The following is a 21,850-nucleotide window of genomic DNA, read 5'->3' on the forward strand; positions in this document are numbered from 1 at the left end:
GGGTCAGCAAGAGGGTGTGTGTTGAAAAAAGTACATCATAGCAAAAAAGTATAGTTAAGAGTCAAGTTCAACCTTTTTTTCTTTCTTATCGAGACAACAAATATATACAACATGCAACAGATAAGGTATCTATCTATCTATCTATCTATCTATCTATCTATCTATCTATCTATCTATCTATCTATCTATCTATCTGTCTGTCTATCTATCTATCTATCTATCTATCTATCTATCTATCTATCTATCTATCTATCTATCTATCTATCTATCTATCTATCTATCTATCTATCTATCTATCTATCTATCTATCTATCTATCTATCTATCTATCTATCTATGTATGTATGTATGTATGTATGTATGTGTGTATATATATATATATATATATATATATATATATATATATATATATATATATATATATATATATATATATACATACATACATACATACATACATGCATACATACATACATGTATAGCCAAAGCTGCCCCCTGACCACCAATCTAGACACCATGGGATTGACTGTCATGACCAACAGAACCAATCAAGCAAACACATGTTCAATCTTCTGTTAAAAGCAACAGTTGTTATTCTCTGGAGAAAACAAACCAAAAGTTCCTCCGCCTCTTCTTCGTGCTCCTAATGGCAAACTGTCAAGCTAGGCAGCGCTGATCAAATATGAATCAGACATTCTGTCCCCTGCGTTGGTCGTTTCTTGCCTCAATTGTTTCCAGTGACACGCCTTTTAGTGTCCCTTTTAGCTGTAAAATGCTCTTTCAGATGAGCTGTCACTCTCTCTCTCGTGGACGTGTCTCTCAGCGCTCTGCCGGCTAGCAGTAATTATCTGTCAACACCAGTCATGCCCTGTACCTGTCACTCCGCCTCACTCCTTCCTGCAGGGGAAGGGAGGGTCTCACTCAAGCCAATTAATCCGGGTATATGTTGGCTAATTTCTTCCTCATGGGAGTTTTTCCTTTAATGCAGTTAGGTAGTCAAAGTTGTTGATCCGGACCATGGCTCCGTTTCCATTTGAAGTAAAGGGTGTTTACCCAGACGGCTTTGAAGGGTGGATTGCGGTCCGCTGTCAATTTGACCCTGGTGGGGTTTGTTTGTGGTGCGAAAGCAATTTTAGCATGCATTTAAATCCTCAGCTGCTATCAAATGCATCTGCTGACCATGGAAACAGTCAGGGAAGCAATCTTCTACACACATCATCTACACATGTAATTTACATTATGTTTTGGTAAATCATTTAGAATGATTACTAGGGGTGGGATTCTCAATAAGTAGGGGTGCAAATTGTTGGCATACAAATGTTCCATCTCCTTCCTGATTCACTCGGCCATTTCTGAGGGGTTTCACAATCGTTTAAGAGAGCATCTAATAATCTATTCTCATCATTCTAGGGTAACAAAAACCCAAACATCCTTATTTTCAGGTGATTATACACAACTACAAAAACATACTTATTATTTATGTACTCAGTTTCTGCCCACAGATCCGCCTAAATGCTACACGTTGTTCCTTTTACCAACTAAGTTGCATCTTTCCATTCAAACTTTTGAGCTCCCGAACAAATTATGTCTCGAATCTATTTTCCCTCAAGACTCTGAGTTCAGTTGTTTGAAGATGTGTGTGTCAGTGTGTGTACAGCTTGCAGGCCCAGTGTCTTGTGACAGAAAAGACTGATTGTTCCAGCGTACGGAAGACACTCATGAATTATTGATGACCTCTGACTGCCACTGTTAGTCAGTGGATGCTCTCCTTTCTTTCAGTTCGTTGCTTTTCTTTCTATTTTGTAACTCTCTTTTGTTCCTTTTCTTTTTTCCCTCTATCCACCCATCGCTCTGTTTTCGATGTGTCGCTGTTTCCTTCTTTATCCTCTTTTCTACTTGAAGGTTTGTTTAAGCTGTATCTTTGCTTCTCACAGTGTTGTTCTCCCTCTTTTCATTCATAATACAGGGGAGGCTGTTTGTGCAGTCTAATTAAATTGGACTCCAGTCTTTGTTGCAGCGAATGGAATCTGGGTGAGGTTTAGATAGCTCTTTGACAACGGCCTTATCTCAAATTGCCCAGTGTTTGAGTATGGAGGGAGGAGGGGGAGAGTGAAATTGAGAGCGGGAGAGCTCCTTGTCTTTATGCCAATATGTGAATTGAAACCTTTTGCTCTGAAACACAGTTTAAAGTGGTATTGACACCGTGTCAGAGCATTCAAATCACTTTTTGAATTGCATATTATTTTAAGGTGTACATCAAACGTTTGCCTCTCCACATATTGGAGTGAGATGGTTTCAAATGTAGCACAGATGTGCACAAATTGATACCGGCTGCTCAGCGCATACATGGCTCATTACCAAGTGCTTTACTTTCCTCCCAATCTCTCGCTCTCACTTTCTTGTGTTCAATCAGAAGTTGCCAAGAGTATCAGTCCACACCCGTGTGAGCTCTACCAGGCAGGTTTTCTTTTCTTATTTTTTTTCTGTCCAAATCTGATCTCCAGCTTGTCCTCCTGGGATCCCTGAAAGTGCACTAATTAGAGACACCTCAGTCTTTTAAACAGATCCTGTGTCTTGAACAAGCCTTTAATTGGCATCGATCAGGGGGAGACGGGTACATAAACTGGCCAAACAGATGTCGCAGCAATCGACAAAGGAATATAAAAATGTGCGACGCACGTACATGAGCGATCGCACAATTGTCCGCGGCCAATTAATGTAGGGTATTAAGTATTCGATGGAAATGGAGGATTAAGCCAGTGTTGTGTTTGACCTACAGGTGCCCTCATTTACTCTCCTGTCTCACAGGCATTGATCTCGGTTCAGCTGGTCGATCGCCGCTGGTGAGACAGCTGCCGTTTGTGCACCACTGCTGCGGCACGGGAGGGGCAAATCAAGGCTTAGGCAAATCAAATGCTGCATTGATCACTTTGTGACTTTATGTGACAACTATAGAGATGGATCATTATGATTTCTCCAAGGAATCGTTCTTTAAGCAGCACAGCGCCTTCTGTTTTTAAGCGCGGATGTCACTCTTCTACCCAAACCGGTTCACACCTTCTGCGTTTACTTCTCATTGAAGGAAATATGATACTTCGCCGTTAAAAGATGCATTTCTGGACTGTCCTCATTGCTGGAAGAACCTGTGTTCTCGAAACATGAAAATCAAGTGAAAATGACTCATCTCACCTATTTTTCCAGGTTTACAAGGCTGTTTTGTTCACATATTCTGTTTTGGGTTTAGGTCTTTGTATTAAAGATGATGTCTTAAAGGTCTTTTTAATCATTTTGCTTTTTTACTGCATAATAATTAATCCGGAAAGTCTCTGACACATTTGTTTTTAACCCTGATCAGCAGTGTATCACAACAACTGAAGGCCCTCTCTCTACTTGGCGTGTCATTAAACCTGTAATGTAATGTGTATAGATGATTGAAAACCCTTGACCTCTTGTCTTTCTTTCTCCGTCTTCTTCCAGATGAGGGTTACTACCAAAGTGGAAGGTTTCAGTTTGAAATAGACGTCCCAGAAGCCTATAACATGGTGGTGAGTGGTCCAGTGATTCCTCACAGTTTTGTGTGTGTGTGTGTGTGTGTGTGTCTCTCTGTGTTTGTGTATTTGTATGCATGCCCACCTGCATATTTGTGTCATCAGCATCAGTCGAGAAGTTTCCTGTTTTGGCCTGTCAAAAATAACGACTCCAGATTTTTCAGCCGTGTTGATTTATGCACGAAGCCGTCTCCGGGAGGAAGCTGTGGTGCCTTCAAATCACAATCTAAAAATATGTGCACGGTGTTCTAAAAATCCCATTTCCTTTCATGCACGTTCATATAGCAATGTCCGGGCACCGAGCAGTCGATTTTTTTCTTCTATTCTCTGCGTAGAAGCTCTGCAGACTATACTGCATAATGTTTCCACCTGGGCTTCACAGGTTGAACTTACTTTGTTCACCTTTTTGCTTTATCCGTTAGTTGATTCCTTCAACACAGGCTTAACTCACTGTGTGTGTGTGTGTGTGTGTGTGTGTGTGTGTGTGTGTGTGTGTGTGTGTATGTGTGTGTGTGTTAAAAGACAAAGATACAAAGCATACGTACATGTAAAAGGAAATCAAAAGACACACACACACACACACCGTTTCCTCTACCTGTTGCAGTTTTATGACGCCCGCTACAGAATGATAAATAGTATGCATTCAATCATGAAAGGTTAATCGATTCATGAAGTAAGGCCTAGTGGTAGAGAATCGCTCCTGTGGGAGGAGCGGTGAGCCCAGACAGACATTTTCAGAAGCATTCCTCATCAGTCAGCCTATTACCTCTTAAAGGTAAAATCATGTTGGATCCATAATGCGGTTAAATTGCAGGAACAAATGTGGAAGGATTGCCGGAATAAGTCCTAATTCCTGGAAATGAGTCAGCGTTTCTTTTGCACTTCCGGGTCCCTCGTCTTAAGTAAAGTAAATAGTTTTTTTAACATTTTGTATGACGTCACTAAATACCACTCTCTGGTGAATTGAGAAGCTTTGACACGTCTTAAAATAAGGTGGTTGCTAACAAGTCGCTAACTGAGACCACGAAACATCAATCGCACCAAACACTGGTCCGCCGTCACAGCCGTGTCGTGTATACTCCTGCGACTGTGGCACAGTTAATTTATAGCCTAGCACTATAGCCTAGTATAGCATCTTACTTCTGCTGATTGCACTCACGCTTCAAAAATCCTAAAAGTACCGTGAACACAGAGCATGTTGGCTTTTTGTCGAGGGAGCCACCGTGATGCTAACGTCAAGGATGACACACACAAATACGTCATCCCATCTCTAGTTAAAGCGAGCCAGGGGACTGGGGCCTGTTTACGCTGCTGGTAATTCTAGAGACTCATTATTACAGCAGGTGAGTTCTACTAAAGACATCCGGCTGCCTGTTGGCCTACTCATCAGATCAGTCGACAAAGGCAGTGAAACACAACCTTTTCTTCCTCGGCTTTTCCTGATGTCTCTCTGTGTTATTGGCATCCTCCTGTCTTATATTCGTCACTGCCACGGCATCCGTGTGACCAAGACATAAAAAACGATGTTGTGATTGTAGTTATTTTACTACAGTTTGTGTGGCTCATGCTAATCAGGAAAAATGTCACCCACTTTTCTCTTTCTGCTCTTTCTGCAGTACGCAACGCTAATATTCAAAGATGTTATTGTTTGACACCATGAGAGCAATCGTACTTGATGTCTTCTCAGATTTGTTAAAAAGTCCAAAAAGTCCATTTTATTCTGAATGTCTAGATATTTTGAAACATGTAAACTGCCTCCATGGGAGGGGGTGGGGGGGGGGGATATTTTTTGCCTTCTCCAATCTGAAAAATGTCAAACTAGACGGGTTTAAAGCCCCGAAACGCACAGTGGGACACAGAGCATACGCAGACTCAGAAGGCACAGAGCGTCCATGTTGACCAACAACAGTGAACACCATCTGTGGACACTGGCCTGAGTTTCAAAGGCGGAATTATTTAACTGCTCACGACTTAAGAATCTCACAAAAATGAAGAAAATGGGAAAATACACATTTTCCAAGAATATTTGAACCAAATCACCAGTGAGGCAAATACTGAAGTGTCTTTCATTTATTTATTTCATGGCCTTGTTGCCTCTTCTGAACAAAAATAAGATTTGATCGAAATGCTTTGAATAGCATTTGCACATAATTAAAAAATACCAATGAATTCATTGGTATTTTTCGGCTTTATCAAGAAAGAAAAGCAACCCATGGAGAGTCGTCGAGGCTCTATTCAGAAGGGCCGCTCTCACCTTCAAGATGAATCGGTTTAAATATCAAAATAGCTCACAAAACCCCAAATCATTGAAGTGGTAATTATATAACTGTGTTTATAGTAGAAGGTGAAACATCTTTATACATCACAACATAATCCTTACACTGAGGAGCTGAGGCCAAACGCTCTGCTAGTAAAGCACGTCCATACACCAACGCCTCCTTACTGCAGTGTAGTGTTGACCTATTGTTTACCCACAACCTTCAATTCAACTTGTTTCCTCTCGTATACCTACAAAAAAGACTTGTTTCACGTAAATATTCTCAGACTAGTGTATATTAAAATTAAATTAAATCGTTTAAGCAAATAAAAAACGTCTCTTCCCCCTGTCTTGCTATTTTTTCAGCCTCCTAAAGTGAGATGTCTGACCAGAATATGGCATCCTAACATCACAGAGACTGGAGAGATCTGCTTGAGGTAACGCTTCCCACACATTCCTGAATGTCATGTTTCATTTGATGTTACGTTATTGTTCTTCCTGAGCTAGACGTCCACTCTCACCCACATACAGCTTTGTCAGATCTTTCATGTCCAGTGGCCTTTGAGTTTGTAACCTTTTGCAACACCTTTGGCGTTGCGTGAGGGCAACAACGTACAACGGCAAGCTGCCACAAAGTGACTTTGATAACATGTAAATATTGTTAATGACAACGTTTCTTTTTTTTAATTTGATTTCAGCTTATTGCGGGAGCACTCTATTGATGGCACAGGCTGGGCCCCCACTAGAACCTTAAAGGTAATTCAATTGTATTTCTCCGGGCCATGACGTCCTCTTCCGTGCAGCGCTCATTCTAAACCAAAGCAGGCGTGAACTTGATTGGTCAAAACTACTCAGACTATTAACGGTAACCAGAATGCTTCCGATGCCAAGATCTTTCTGCAAGAAACAACATGTGACTCTATTTTAAGAAATTGTTTTACTCTGGCCGTTTTTTTTTTTTTATGAACAGAGAAAGTACGTGTAGCACATAGCATGCACTCTTCCTGGGCACTTGGTTAACCCCAAAGCTAGCAACAGCTCTGGCTCAGATACACCTTCAAGAGGGATTCTCCTTTAAGGGACACGCTTTTTTGATTTGGTATATGTCTCTTAGCAGTTTAACTGATGGCACGGTTAAACGGTTAACTATTAACATCCCATTGCTCTATTTGTGTCAGGAAAACACAATGTCAACTGTTAAAATGTCAGCAACAGCATCATGTTGTATATTTAATTAATTGCAGTCAGAAGTACTCATATCAGTACTCTGTCTCAGCAAGTGCCCAAATGTAAGTACTTGGTATTTGGTGCATCCCTAGATTACAGGAAGTTAAGCTCTCAGTATTCAAGAATTGACTAAAACTATCTTTGATTACAACTACCTTGTGGAAGTGAAGGTAGTTGTACGGTGAAGCTCTTCCTTCCACGTTTAATTTCGTCCAAAGCATTCTGATCCAATCTCCCCCTGTCTGTGCTTCACTGCGGGGAGGCAAAGTGAGATCAACGCTCCTCTCAGTCACTGCACCGGGGTGCGGTTTGTAATTATGAACTAAGTTAACGCATGCATGCTGGATGCAGTTGCCTTTCGAAGTGGAGGGATGGGGTTTTGGCCGGGCCCTCCTCTATCTTGCAGAATCCCATGTCGCATGGAAATCCGTCATGTCAGGCTTCAAGTGAGGCGCTTAGTGTCATGTTTGAGTCCGGCAAGCCACCAATGGAGCCGTCTTCATTTAAAGAAGAGCAAAGAATGTCGCTGAAGGCTCTTCTCAATAGTAAAGATGTTTTCGCTCTCCTCCCGACTGGCTTCGATTGACCTCTGGTTCATCCCATCACCTGCCAAGTATTTTTTGAAAGGAGCGGCTCCTTTTGAAAGTGCTCTCTCCCTCTTCAATCCAGGTTACCCCTCTCCGTCTGCCTTGTTTCCGGTGTTGTCCGCCAACATGAGCATACTCAGGGGCTCTTCTTTCTCTGCTACAGGAAGGAAGAACAGATTCTGTGTAATTAAAAACCATCAAGCTAAATTTGAGCTATTGTAATGGCATCATGACGGGTTCAGTGTCCCCACATCACTGAACACACTATGTTGCACTCTGCGTGATGTCGATCGCATGATACACACCAAGGAGAAATGAAAGTAAAGCTCCAAATCAAATAGTTTTTTGTCGCAGCCATTTATTTTTATATGAAGTAAAATCCGGCTTCAATGTGACGGCATTCTGTCTGTGAGCCGATCCAATGTTCACTTTAATGGTGCAACTGGAACCTTTATGTCATGTCACCAGTCATAATATTTTGCCAACAAAAAACTGGCCTTCACCCTTATGTTAACATAATGCAATATTTATTTTTTCATCACATAATTTGTATCTACAATGATGGGATTAAAAGGTCGCAAAGTATTTAAATCACGATGAAAATCGTGTTCAATTCCATCTATAATGGCAACATTTTCACGGCAAAATCAAGTCCACTGAAATCGCTTCACTGAAATTAATCTGTGATTATGTTCCGCATATAGTTCAATTTTGATGAACTTTAACATACGGGTTTTCTGCCGTTGATAAATAGTAACGTGACTGAGGGGATGAAGAGCGACGTTTTTGATGAGGTTGCCTTCTTAGCTTTCAGCTGTGTTCGGCAATTCACTTTGGAGTAAAAATAACTGTTCCGCTAAAAAGCAATAGTTGGCAGACGGTTACGAGACGTCGATGGAACAACTAGGTATTTGATAAAGTCCCGTTAGCGACCAAGCTACGCTAACGAACTAATGGGCTTGCTAACTGACCATTAAATGTGATGCACCTCCCGCTTTCTTGTATGTGAAAACATCCATGGCAATAAATAGTTCTGATTATGATTAGTTTTCCGTTACTTTCCCGCTTCAATATCTTTTTTATGGAGTGAAATGGTGTGCAGTGATTATAAATGCAATGTTTCAAACAGTATTGCTTTGAAGAAAACACACAGATGGCTTGTCATCTATGAAATGCTCCGGGTTCCAGTTTAAATTAGTTTTAAATACTTCTCCTCCTCGCTACTGATTGGAAGAAGTCACTGCGAGGAAAGTGGCTTTGCATACGCAACGCATGCTCGTCTTCCTGTGTGTTTGCGTTCATTATAGCCATGCCATCCAGTGAGCACAGTCAGGTTTATTATACACACTTCCTGGCGTTGTGGCTTTCGTGTAATCGGCACAAAATGCATTTGTGCAACGTTTCATGTGACGCAGGCATGAAATCAAAGCTGCCGTGTCTGCTCGCTGGAGAAGTGGAGAGCAGAAAAATGGGACGTTTTCTGGTGCAATAAAGCAGCTCTGCACCTTTTTGAACCGTTGAGCCCCTTTCACACAGCCGGGAGACGGAACGGCGGCACAGAGTGGTTCCCAATGTGCGTTTGAACAGAGAATACTCCAATTAAAAAGAATATAGAGTAATGACTGATATTTCTATATTATACGAAGCTGTAACAATAAGGCAGGCTGCTTCATGGTCAAGTAGGCCTACGCTCATGTAATTGCCTCTTCGATGTCTCCTCATCAAATAATTAGCATGTCTGTATTTGATAACGCTGGTTCAACAAGACTGTTTGGCTTCTACGCCATTGAGCGTTTTTGCTTCGCAGTTTAGTTGTGCATCCTCAGTGGATTAATGTTGGCATGCTTTCTAAAATCAATGCAAAAAAATCCAATCCGGCATGATAGAAAATCTTCTTTGTGTGAAAAGATTGTTGTGACACGATGTCGATTGTTAGAGTTGCAGCCGTGAGTTAGTGAACAACTTCATTCTTTTCACATGTTAATCTAAGTAATCTAAAGGAACCTAATCTGATCCGTTACTAACGCACAAAGACATCAAATTGCATCTTTTATCTGTCTGCGAGTCTGTCTGGAGCAACTGTGCGTATGCTGACATTGTCTCCTGCTCAGCCATGAGGCGTCCACCTCGCATGGAGAGCACACTGACCTTTTGATGCAGCTCATAGCCGCGCTGTCTCGGCTCTTCGGCCCGTGTCTGACACTCGGTGGATGTTTGGTTTCGTGCTCCTGGTCCCAAGTTTCAACGCAGCCAATCGCTGTTTACGCCATTGCTTTGCAGATGTGCACGGGGCCACACGTGCGCGAGAGCGGCCCTGTGAGCACGCACGGAGAGGGAAAAAGCTGCGGGTCAGAAGGGATTGTGGGAGTTTTTAAGTGGGTGATGATGATGTCCCTCTTCTGTCGCCACTCTGGTCCACTTCAACGCTTTTACACTGCATGTATTAGCCTTAACATTGTTCCTGGGATTCACTGCAGCTCTCAAACTACCTTCTGAGTGGAAGGACAGTAGGCAAACTCAATATCGGAAACGAGTGCACCGTAGCTTTTTTTTTTGATCTAAGGCCTCTAATGACAGGCTGGCTGTAAGGACAGTTGGCAATAGTTTTTTTTTGCAGTTCACAAGGGATGAAACAAATAGTTTTGTTTTGGTTGTTTGTTTGTTAATCAAATCTATGACTGTGTACCAGGGTAAAAAAGAGATAGGAATGGATAAAAAAGCAATAAATGGTTCTTTGTGGAGGGTTCAGGCAGGAATTATTTTCATATCTCCTTTGCTTGTATCACATAATAGCATTTTGCCTCCGAGCTTCATTTTGTGTGTCCGTGTCCGTGTGCGTGTGCGTGCGTGTGCGTGTGTGTGTGTGTGTTGCGCGGAACAGAATCGAATAGAAATCATTATCTTGAAGTCCTCGATCCGCGCATTCGCTGACCGTTGTTTGCAGCAGCTCCCAGTGAAATACACTTTCCCTTATTAGTTGGCTTTGTTACACTCCGTCACTGATGTTCCTGTAAGTAGAAAGTAGAAATAATAAAAGTTGCAAGCTAGTAAAAAAATAATAATAATATCGCTATTGTGATCCCGCGTTTGTTTTTCCTTCCACGGAACCCTTCAGCCTTAGCTTCTCTGTGGCCTGCTGTGCAACCACACCCTGCATGTCACGCTGGTGCAGTGCAGAGGCTCATGGCTCACAGTATTCTGGGGTTTGATCTTTTCATCTTTTGTACTTCTGCGCCTCTGCTTTGTCTCGAGGGAAATGATAAAGAAGTTCTGAGATCTTTGTGTAGGTTCAATGCAGAACAATATACTGAATATATACTATATATACAGTATATATAGTGAAATGAATAACCGTCATGGCATCGAAAGGTGGAATGTTTTACTTGATAATCCAAAAGTGGATGTTATGAATATAGTATTATAGTACATTTATGTTGTCTTTTTACTACGGCCATTGTTGTATTCATTTAGCTGTGTTTTTTTTATATTTGTCAAGTTGTTTGTGTGCCGAGTACACACAAATTAATTGAATGTACTGCTAATAAGTTGTATAACGGTTCAGATGTTTCTGCATAATGTTGTATGACTGCACATTCCTACAAACGCCATGTGGTCTTGTTTTGGTTGTGTTTGGTTTCTTTTAGCACAGATCTTTCTTTTAACCATACGAATGAAAAACATTTATAATAACATTAGATATTAAAGTGCCCTCCTACGAAATTAGCGTTAGCTGAATTAATGTGAGTGAAATTATTCACTTCATTTCAATTGGTGTTTTCATATAATATACTATATAATAGTAAGAATTAATTACTTTTACATTTTTTGTTTGTCTAATTGTACTATGTTTTCCTGACAATATTGATTGATTTAGACTATTTGATCATTAATACTTCTTCATTTGTTTTTTTCCAGGATGTTGTCTGGGGCTTGAACTCCTTGTTTACTGTAAGTTTTGCTTGTTTTTACTCTATTAGCAGGGCTCTGTTGTTAGAAACTGACATTTAGATTTTGTCATCACGCTGACCGGACAAACGGCCAGCACACGAATACCCGTGGTTATGTACGCACACGCAGTTTCCTGTTAAATAAGGAAATGATAAAGAGGCCAGGGATCGTGCTGACTGTATTTTCTGACTTATCTTTCTCTGTATAAAGAGCAATTTGAGATAAGGGGAAGTTAAAAAAAAAACAAGAAAAAAGGGTCACCTTGTGCCATTTCTTGAATATAATGCGTTACAAAGTCTTCAGATATGTGGCTAAAATCATTGTATTCTGTTAATGCAAAAGCTTTATGTTTAAATGGAATGGAGGATATGTTGAATTAAAACATTTTAAATGATTTATTTAAACATTTTGGATGCAGCTGAGTAAGCAGCTGACAATAATAATGATTGTTTTGTCCTGGATATGCATACTCCGCTAATTGCCAGCTTGCTTGAATCCAACATCGAGCACATTTCCGAAAGCACCCACACTTCCCCTGAGGTCAGCACTGTGTCTGTGATGATAACGGTGACAGTCATCTGCATCCATGTGCCATCATGCCATGAATCTTGCCTCATAATCAGGATCTACCTCAGGCCATCCTCCTTTAAAAAACAAAATCTCTCTGATAGCTCTTCGTGTCTTGCCTCGCTTGTGTGCCTGGCATCGCTGCGGCAACAGCATAATTATATTGTTTGGTTGCCGCGGTTGCAGAACCGGGGTGACAGCAATAAGTGCTGAGGTGAGCAAGATCTCCTTCAGCAGCTTTTTCTTTTGTTAAAATTGGGGGGGAAATGTGACCCACTCGTAGAAGTATTGATCTTTGAAAAGATCTTATATTCATGATCATTCACTTGTGAGTTCACACTCTGTTCTCTCTCTCTCTCTCTCTCTCTCTCTCTCTCTCTCTCTCTCTCTCTCTCTCTCTCTCCCCCCCTCCCCCCCCATCTCTCCAGGACCTGTTGAACTTCGATGACCCTTTGAACATCGACGCAGCGGAACATCATCTGAGAGACAAGGTGAGGCTTCACTGACACATTCAGGGTGATCATATCCATAATTCTGCTTCATGCCCGGGCACACATTTCGGTGACTGCAGTCATTGCCATGCAGACAGTTCACTTGTGAGGCCTCCCCATCGCGTCTCAGGTTTGCTTATAGTCTCCATAATCATATTCATACCCTCAGCCCACCTAGAAAATATATCAGGACAAGATGCTAAAAGCTAGTTGCTGCTTTTGCTTTCTGTGCACACTACTTTCTTTTTTTAGGTGGGATTATGTGATATTCAGTTGAGAGTGCTTTAATCCGCTACAGTGGGCTGAAGAGCACACAGCAGCCTCTCAGCAGAGGATGGCTGTGACTTCATAGTCCAGAGCTGTACTCGTGGAACTATGGTGTATTCTTTTTATAACATAAGTACATTCATTCTGGGCCTCGACAGTAAGCAGCAGACTCTACAATCTGTGAGTCAAATCAGCAAACTAAAGTGTGCGTGTGCGTGTGTGCGTGTGCGTGTGTGTGTGTGTGTGTGTATGGACTGTAACTTTAGTTATACTTTATCTTGCATTTATATTGGGCCATTCTAGTCTTCCTACCGTTCAAGTTCTGTACACTACATGCAAGCCAATGTATCAGTATTATATTGATATTGGGATATGACGCTTTATATCAGATTTTATTTTGGATATCGTAATATATATGTGTTTTCTTTTCCTGGTTTTAACAGTGGCATTACAGTAAAGAAGATGTGATTTTCTGAGCATAGCCGTTTTATCCCCATCTTCTTGTGTGAATATTGTGGAGCACCACCGATGGTTCACCCTACAGAATCGTCACAATATTGATATATAGATATATTGATATTTGATTTTCTCCATATCTCCCAGCCATGACCTCATGTCAACATACACACACATACAAAAGACGAAGATACAAAGCATACGTACATGTGCAGGGATACATAGAGGCACTATCAAAAGATAGACACACACACACACAACTGGCACAGACTTGGGGAGCAATTTGGGGTGGGCATCGAATTTTTATCCTATCTCTTATTATTATATCTCTTGAGCCACATGCCGCCAAGCAAAACAAACACACAAGATGTTTTGAAAAAGATAAGCCCCCTGATTAATTGATTCTGAACTTATTCCCTCTATGTCTCCCCAGCTGCACGGTGTCAGAAAGTGTGGGGAAGCTGATGTTCTCGGTGTTTCTCTCACAGTAATTGCTTTCCTGGATTGAAGACCGAGCTAATGTGGCTCTGCAGGGAGCCTGCTGACCGGGCTAATAGTTGTTAGTTGAGCCTGAGTTGAAGCGAGCTGAAAGCCTTTTTTCAAAGTACAACATTTGACCTTTGGCACTTTGTGCGTACCCTTTCCCATGATGCATTGGGACGCACTCAGCCGTGTGTGATAATGGTCGCCATGTGAACTCCCCAGCATTAGACGTAAAAGAGTTTTTGTGTTTTGTTTGTGAGAGGGAGCGAGAAAGAGAGTGTACAATAATCGGTTTCTGGCCTGTGGCCATGATTGTTTCGATGAGTCAATGGACCCAGTTGAAGAAGGAGATTGTCAACGGCGAGCCTTTCATGACGTCTTTAGAAACCCATATTCATTTGTTAGTGAGCCGAAGCGTCTTCAAATTTCCCAGAGTCACAACAGTTTGCCCACGAGGTGAATTCGTTGACTTTGCGCCTGCTTAAGATGCAGCCGCTCGTTCTTCCCTTTTACTCAGTTCGCCACCAGCCCGATGAATAGGTTGGCAACAAACAACACAGCAGTGTACATTGATGTCCCTTTAGCTGCTGTGACCACGGCCGTGTGCACAATCAGTCCCTATTAACTACAAAGTGTACTGTATTCACTGCCCACCGTTTTATTTGAGTGTGAAATGCATCCACATTGAGAGCGATTCCCCCCCCGTTACATTTTCTAGACGCAAATTTGACCTTGTCCGGCTCTGCACCCGTCAGTAATGATGTAAAACCGGGAGGGTTCACGAGTGTGTAGCAATTTATTGCTCCCTACAGAGTTAACTACCGAGTGTCCATATTGTAGGAGAGGTATTGGAGGAGTGATCACGCACACAGCCCGTGTCTTTATACTTTGCGAGTCCAGGTGCACATGCAGATGGATTTTCATCGCCCAGGCACATGTCATTGGTGATGCATAAAACATAAGGCACACTGCTATACCTTTTATTTTCAGACGGCCGTTCATAAACTCAGCCAGTCGTTCTCATAGCAAATGTCTTTTGCTAATTCCATCCCCGACCAAAGGAAAATAACACTCTGAGCCTGATAATTAACTGTACTCGCAGGTGAAACGGTGAACACATGACATATTTTTTCATTTTCTTTGTTTGCCACAGACGTACCAGGAGAAAGTCCTGTCTCTGTTTTAACGCGGATGCTACACTTTGTGGACATCCTTCTAATGTCTTAAAACTTGCATTCTCTCTGCTGACCAGCAGGGGGCGACTCCTCTGGTTGTAAAAGGAAGTCAAATGGAATGGGAGTTTATGAGAAAATGATCCTACTCTCAGTAAACATTGTAATCATGAGTTTATGTCTCAATCTCTTTCTCTTCTCTTTCAAGTCTTCTTCAATGCAGCATGATGTTCATTTAGTAAATTATGGTCCATTTAGAGTCAAATAGACCATAAAGTAGAGTATTCTTTAGGGCGGCTTACTGTGATTGACAGGTCGCTCCCACTACCAGAGCCTTATACGGCGCCTCGACGTCACTCCTCCGCCATTCCAAATACGGTAACTTCCATTCATTGGCTTAAAAAACATGTCAAAGGCCTTATTCCAAGATGGCGACGGCAAAATCGTTTGAACCTTTTCTTTGTTATACGAAGTCTTTCAGCATGATATCATCACCGAAGTGGATTTCCAGGAAGTAGCATTTTCCCAGAAAGTTAAAGTATTCATTTAATTCCTTTTATAGCATCCAAAGGCAACAGGGCAGGTATCGTACTGCAACACACTCACAAAACTGTAGATGTTTTCCAAGATATTATCACTTTCGCAAAATTTAAAGGACGCCGAGTTAAAGCGCTGCCTTGAAATGCTGTTGTGGTTCTCTGGAGTCACAACAGCTGATAACACAAAGTCGGCCATCCGTGACCCACTCCCACTGAGTCGCAGCCTGCCGTAATCAACCTCAGCAATGAGTGGGTGAAGCCGCGGGAGTGTGTGTGCGCGCGTTGGTGCGCATGCACTAATGCGGATGCCGGGGCTTGTGTGTGTGTTGGAAGCTTTTGAAGTGGATCTCCTCCTGTGGCTGCACTCTGAATACATCGGCTGGTTAAAGTGGCTGAAAGGAAGCATCTTCATGGGCAATTTAGTTAGGTGTGTGTGTGTGTGTGTGTGTGTGTGTGTGTGTGTGTGTGTGTGTGTGTGTGTGTGTGTGTGTGTGTGTGCAGCCCAGACGGCTGTATTACAAACACAGTTAGGCGCTAAAATGGAATAAAGAAAGAGTCTGCAGCTCCAGCATTAGCTGTGTTTGCGTCTGTAATGGTGAATTATGAAATATCACTTGACATGGCAGAATGTCAGGTTGAGGTGAGAGCACGTCCTCTGACTGATGTCTGCTCCCTCAGTGTTTATTAGTTTTCATAAAGACCGCTGACGAGTGCCGAATTGTGAACCGTGCTCACCCTTTTTTTAAGTGCTGTCTTTTTGGGGAATGCCTTTTTGTTTTTCATCTATACATGCTAATTAAGCTCCTCCGTAGCATAAGAAGAATGCGTGAAAGGTATTGTGTGAAATTGACATGTTTTAACTAAATAAGTGAGGTTTCAGATTTTAGTAATTTTCATCAGCAGACCAGGAGGAATGAATCTGAAGCATTTCTGTGCATTTTGTCTGACTTTCCCTTAGAATGTAAACATTTGCTGAGGCCCGATTCCATGCTACACACACGCAGTCTAAGCAGGTTTTGAGTGTGTTAAAAAAAGTGAATGTTGTTAAAACGGCGTCAGAAGGAATTTGGAAAACAAAAAAGTAAACTTTTGAACAGCCATTTTGTTTTCAAACAGCAGCAGTGTGTTTGTAGTATGGGGAGAAACTCCACTCAATGGGGTGAAGTCCCACGAGGCGACCTCACCGACAACGATGGCCTCAAAAAATACCACAGCATTGTATAAACGCACATAAACAGATACGGTGTGAAGCAAAGGGAATCGGCTCTTCCCCTCGAATACGCCTCCGAGCAGAATGTCAGAAAATTCTATAAAATGGCGCCTGGTGGATCTGCGAGAAAGCAGAAGAGCTCCGAAATCTGCAGTATGGCAATATCATTTTGTTGCTAATGTATTCGGGACGTACTGCAAGAGTGTTTTTACTCTAATGTGACACGCTACCGAAGCACGCAGGGGGCGGGACTCCAGAGTCCAAAGGAATCCTCATCGCCGTCCTCTGCATTCTAAATGCTGCTCTTACACGCTCTGGCTTCCTCGGGTCTCTCCAGTGGCTTCGCCGCCTCGGTCAATAATCCATCATGTCAAGCACACACACGAATACAAAACCACGCATGCTACTTACTGACTCCTTATCTGGTTTCCATCCCCGTTAGTAGCTTTCTGCCCTCAGCAGTGAGTACCAAAGGAGGGAGAGACATCGGGGCGGTTCCTCGGCCGCATGAAAATGGGAACGACCGGGTTCACTCATCAATATTGTTTTTCTTCATGTAGTTTGTATCCTGCGATACTCAGGGCTCGCTCTCATCGTGGCGGTGAATTTGTTTGGGTTTGAGCGGGTGTTTTTGTCAGAGGTGATGAAACATGACTCCAAATGTAGCCGCGTGCCAACCGTTTACATCCAGCTCTGTACCACGCCTGGTATAAGCAGCGGGCCTTTGATGAAGTATGTGCTGAGGCAGCTGGTCGGCAACGCCTGCCAAACTGGTCCATAGATTCAATTAAAACATATTTGGGGGTGTAATTGTAAAAGCTATTTATTGATGATATAAAATACAAAGAAAGTCTAGTTTAAATGCATCATTTTTAATTTTTTTTTAAATGAGGAGGTGATGTGGGAGACAACCTTGTGCCAGTAAAAGCTTCAAACCGTGTTGAGGAACTATGACTCTGAAAACTATTACATTTGGATTAATAATGGCAGGCGCTGATGGGTGAATATTTATTTCATGTTAATCATTGCAGCTGGCAGAGGCTCAACACATATTTACAGCCCCTTTTATTTGACTTGTTTTCTCATTTATTGGGGAAGGTGGCCATCTGAATACAATCAGAAGTGGGCCTTGAGTCCCAAAAGGGTGGCAACCCCTGTGCTGAGGATTTTTTTTTATGAGACATCACTTTTATACATGCATCTTGATCGCGTGGAACCTTCCATTTGAATAAGAAATGCACACACCAATTATTTGCGATTCAAGCAAATTGATTTCCTGCAAAGAGTAGGGTCACTGTATCGGGAATGCAAATTCAGGAGGCGGGGGACGCCCATCTGGTCCCGTCATCGCCGCTCTCTGCTACGAGCAGTTTGTAAGTCTGAGATGGAGCTTTCTCCAAGGCTCTGGTTCAGCGAGCATCCACACTGCTGACGTGTGCTCGAGGCGGACATCGGGTCCCTCTTGTTCGGGGTTACGTGTCACAGTAATTACCCGGTTCCTTCAGACCCGCGTGCCTGTGATTGCGTCTCAGCTGTGCTGTCATCTGATCGTATCGCACCTCCTCTCATACCGCTGGAGAGATGAGATGCAATGCGTCAGGCTTCATCGCTGTTAACGTCTCTTCAGAGAGAGGAGACCGGCTTTAAAACCGCTGTTCATCCAAACCCCGGTGTCGAGGGCTTTACGTGGCTACTGGTGGCTACTTGTGTTTTACTGGAGGACAGTGTTGATCAATCGATCAATCAATCAATCAATCAATCAGACTTTATATGTATAACTCTTATCGTGCGAAGAAAATTTAGCACAAAGTACTTTAAACAGTACATCCCCCGACAACAATAAGTCACTGTGTAATTAATAACAAGTTTGATAATAACAGAAAAAGAAAAAAAAAAGGAAGCTGGCATATATATCATCAATTTACGGTGAGGAAACGCTTGAGGTAGGATGTGAAATAAATGAAGAAAGATTGAAGAGGTGTAATACAAATTCAATATCAATGCAATTACCAAACTAATAAGATAAAACCAAATAAATAGAAATAAATATACATTAAAAAAGCACAATTGAAAGCCAGAGTAGGAAGATTACATACAATAAATAGAAAGATAAACAATTACAGCTCAATTGAAAGCCAGAATAAAAAGGTAGGTCTTGAGTTTGCTTTTCAAAAATACCAACATTTAGGAACACCCTCAGTGCTGAAACTTACCTCCAAAGAGTCATGTAGATGCATTACACTGCTGTTATTAGAATAACATAAAACTCACTTTTCATAAGCGATACGGTTCATGTACACCTGCAAACCACATCCCTTTCCCCTATTCAGTGTAGTTCTAAATACATGTAAGTAAACCAGACTTCCTTGTACTTGTTGTATATACAGGCAATCTAAAAAGCAATACCGGCAGCTTCACGGCAATGTTTCACTCTCAGTGGTTTATTGTCAATCAATTACTCAATATGTGAATTCTTAGAGAAAAAGTTTTCCAGGCATGCCGCCACGCTGAACGAATAAAACAAAAATGGAGAAAAGTCTCAATAAACTGAAACAAATTCAACAACAGCAAAACTATATAAAATGATTTGTTTACAAACTCTTACACAACTCTAGCGGTTTAATCCAAGTATAAATGCATCCAATTACTCGCAACAAGGTTTTTCTTCAAGAATTTAAAGTAAAACGAGGTGAGTAATTGAAATACAAACGGTCATTTTGTGGGTGAAGTATTCCTTTTATTAAAGAACACGTAGCGGGTCATTCCATTTGTTACTTGAGGTATTGTTCAGTATTAAACTGGGCCGGAGAGCTCGACTCCTGTCGTCTTGATGAAGGGTTGTAAAGCAGCAAATACAGGAAAAAGAGGTCTAGAGCTCAGTTTGTGTAACTTGTCAAGACACCACTGAGCCTTTTTCCCCCCTTAACGCCATCTGTATTGTCATTAAATCGAAGTCCGTCATGAAACACAGTTCCGAAGTATTCGGTGAGGATAATCTCAACGGTTACGCTCTCTCGAGCTCCTTCGTCCTCAGTGCTGGATCAAATTGATTGAAAGTCGTGATGTGAAGCGCTCAATCAACGGCATTATTTAACTCCTGAGTGCGGAGCGGAAGGCTTTGACATCGGCTGCAGACCCCGGTGGACCACACTGGAGTTCACTTCCATGAGCCTCCCTTCATCTTTCCCTTTGCAGTCTGTTGTCCTGATCCATGCAGGGGCTTTCCCTCGCTTATTTATCCCCTTTTTTGAGCAGATTTTAAAGTAACCGTTTGCACCCGTAGGGTTTAATTTGCATGCCCTCCCCTCAGATGACGGTGCATATGTTTGAGTACCTGCACAGATTGCTGGAGGAGAGGAGAATTAATTGCCTTCTGCGGGGAAGAAATGGAGCCAAAAAAAAAAAAAAGTAAGCAGAGCAAAGTTTTTAATCGACTGCAGGGTGTGCTTGGAGTTCTCAAACTAATGAACGCCAAAGTAATTTGCACTCTCAGCCAGATTTCTGTTGTAAAAGAGAACGAGAGAGGTGGGGCAAAGTAAGAAAAAAGTCAAATGTATCTTGGCAATAAATGTGTGAGGTGGCGTTAAAGATTCAATGTAACCGCTCCCTTGTTCTATAAGCGGCTTGCTGTTGATCTGCCTTTCGTTTATCGCAAATCTTCCCGCAAATGTTTGCTAAAGCTCGCAAGAGACAGCTGGGTCGACAAGATGAGAGAGAGACAGACGGGCGGATGAGCGGCGACAGACGGACCCGAATCCCATATTGACACTCGCTGTCCTCTTCACACAGACAGACGGGCAACATGTGGAATTCCTTTGACGGGGACCATGTTTCTGCTCATTATTTCATCTAGGAATTTGAAGGGGGGGGGGGGAGTGATAACCTCCAACAGGCACACATATATTTGGCTACAAACTAGTCTGTATCCCCTCTGATCTTCTGACACTGAACTGTGCATTGAACACCTCATGATGCCACACATGTCCGTCTTGAGATATCATGGTGTCCCAGCGGCTCCTGCAGGATTTGGTTTGATTTTTAGGCGGAATTGAACCGACGTTGGCATTGATAACGAGCAATAAGAATAAGTATGTACAAATAGCCAATCTTCTCGCTGATGGTCTTGTTTGATTATGTCGGCCACAGAGAGGCACCAGTACTACATTTAGACAGTTTCATAACGAACTAACGTTCCATCTGCTGCCATAATCGATTAAAATTTCTATACCATTCCATATCCAGTAATGTCTCATACACTGGTTTATGAACAAATACCTGCAAATCTAATGAAATACCTCTCAGGCTCAGCTAGACTTTGTGTTTTTGTCGTAGTCATTGTGAGCACATTAGCATTCTGCTGCTAGCCACTTTTTAGTGTGCCAGAAAAAGTATTAGGATGTCCCCCTACATAGTGTGTCAAAAGCATGGCAAAAATACCAGGATGACCGACTGCATCCGGTCGCATTTTGCATTACACAAGCTACCATTCCGACCCACAATCCTCTGCGCAGCTGCAGATACGTCCGCACCGACTAAGAGAGTCCAGAAAAAGATACCACCAATGTGTTATCACGGTCCAATCCATTTAAAGTTATTTGTTTGTTGCTCTGAGGAAATGAAATATCTTTGAGTATTCGATCTGCTGCCTTGCACATTGCTCACAGCTGGAATTATACGCCTCTAGCTCTAAACTTAAAAACATTATTGAATTATTTGAGTCACTTGGCCTCAGATCATCATAGAATCTGAAACACGAAGGGAGCATCTCTGAGCTCCCAGTGGCAGAATAATAGCCTCAGTTAAATCCATTTTCTGTGGCTCCCATTGCTTCATTTTTTTTAGCCTAGCCGTCACACACATTGTGCCACCGAAATAAACCGATATGGCACGAGGTCGTGGAAACCTCCGTGCATCTGACAACCCACCCGCTTTGCGCCGTTCACCACACGTGTGGCATTAAAACTGGGTGAAGAAATCCCTCAGTGGCAATAAGGTCAATCCATCATCCGGCTGGGGACGGGTCCTCAGACTGCTGAAATGTTTTGGCGGTAGCAGCTTTTCAGCATTCCTGTGTCTGTCATCTGTGTTTACACACACAC

General features: G+C 42.2%; 1 protein-coding gene across 1 annotated transcript in view; it reads left to right on the forward strand.

Annotated features, from left to right (window-relative positions):
• Nucleotides 1–21,850, forward strand: part of ube2f (ubiquitin-conjugating enzyme E2F (putative)) — a 33,206-nt gene that overhangs the window by 9,236 nt on the left and 2,120 nt on the right. Inside the window, exons 5-9 of the mRNA XM_079230798.1 lie at nt 3,477–3,544; nt 6,171–6,241; nt 6,503–6,560; nt 11,534–11,566; nt 12,562–12,624. Of these exons, the coding sequence (XP_079086924.1) occupies nt 3,477–3,544; nt 6,171–6,241; nt 6,503–6,560; nt 11,534–11,566; nt 12,562–12,624 (293 nt within the window). The remainder of the gene's footprint in view (nt 1–3,476; nt 3,545–6,170; nt 6,242–6,502; nt 6,561–11,533; nt 11,567–12,561; nt 12,625–21,850) is intronic.

The sequence above is a fragment of the Taurulus bubalis genome (genome assembly GCF_910589615.1).
Source record: "Taurulus bubalis genome assembly, chromosome: 15".
NCBI classification, from domain to species: Eukaryota; Metazoa; Chordata; class Actinopteri; order Perciformes; family Cottidae; genus Taurulus; species Taurulus bubalis.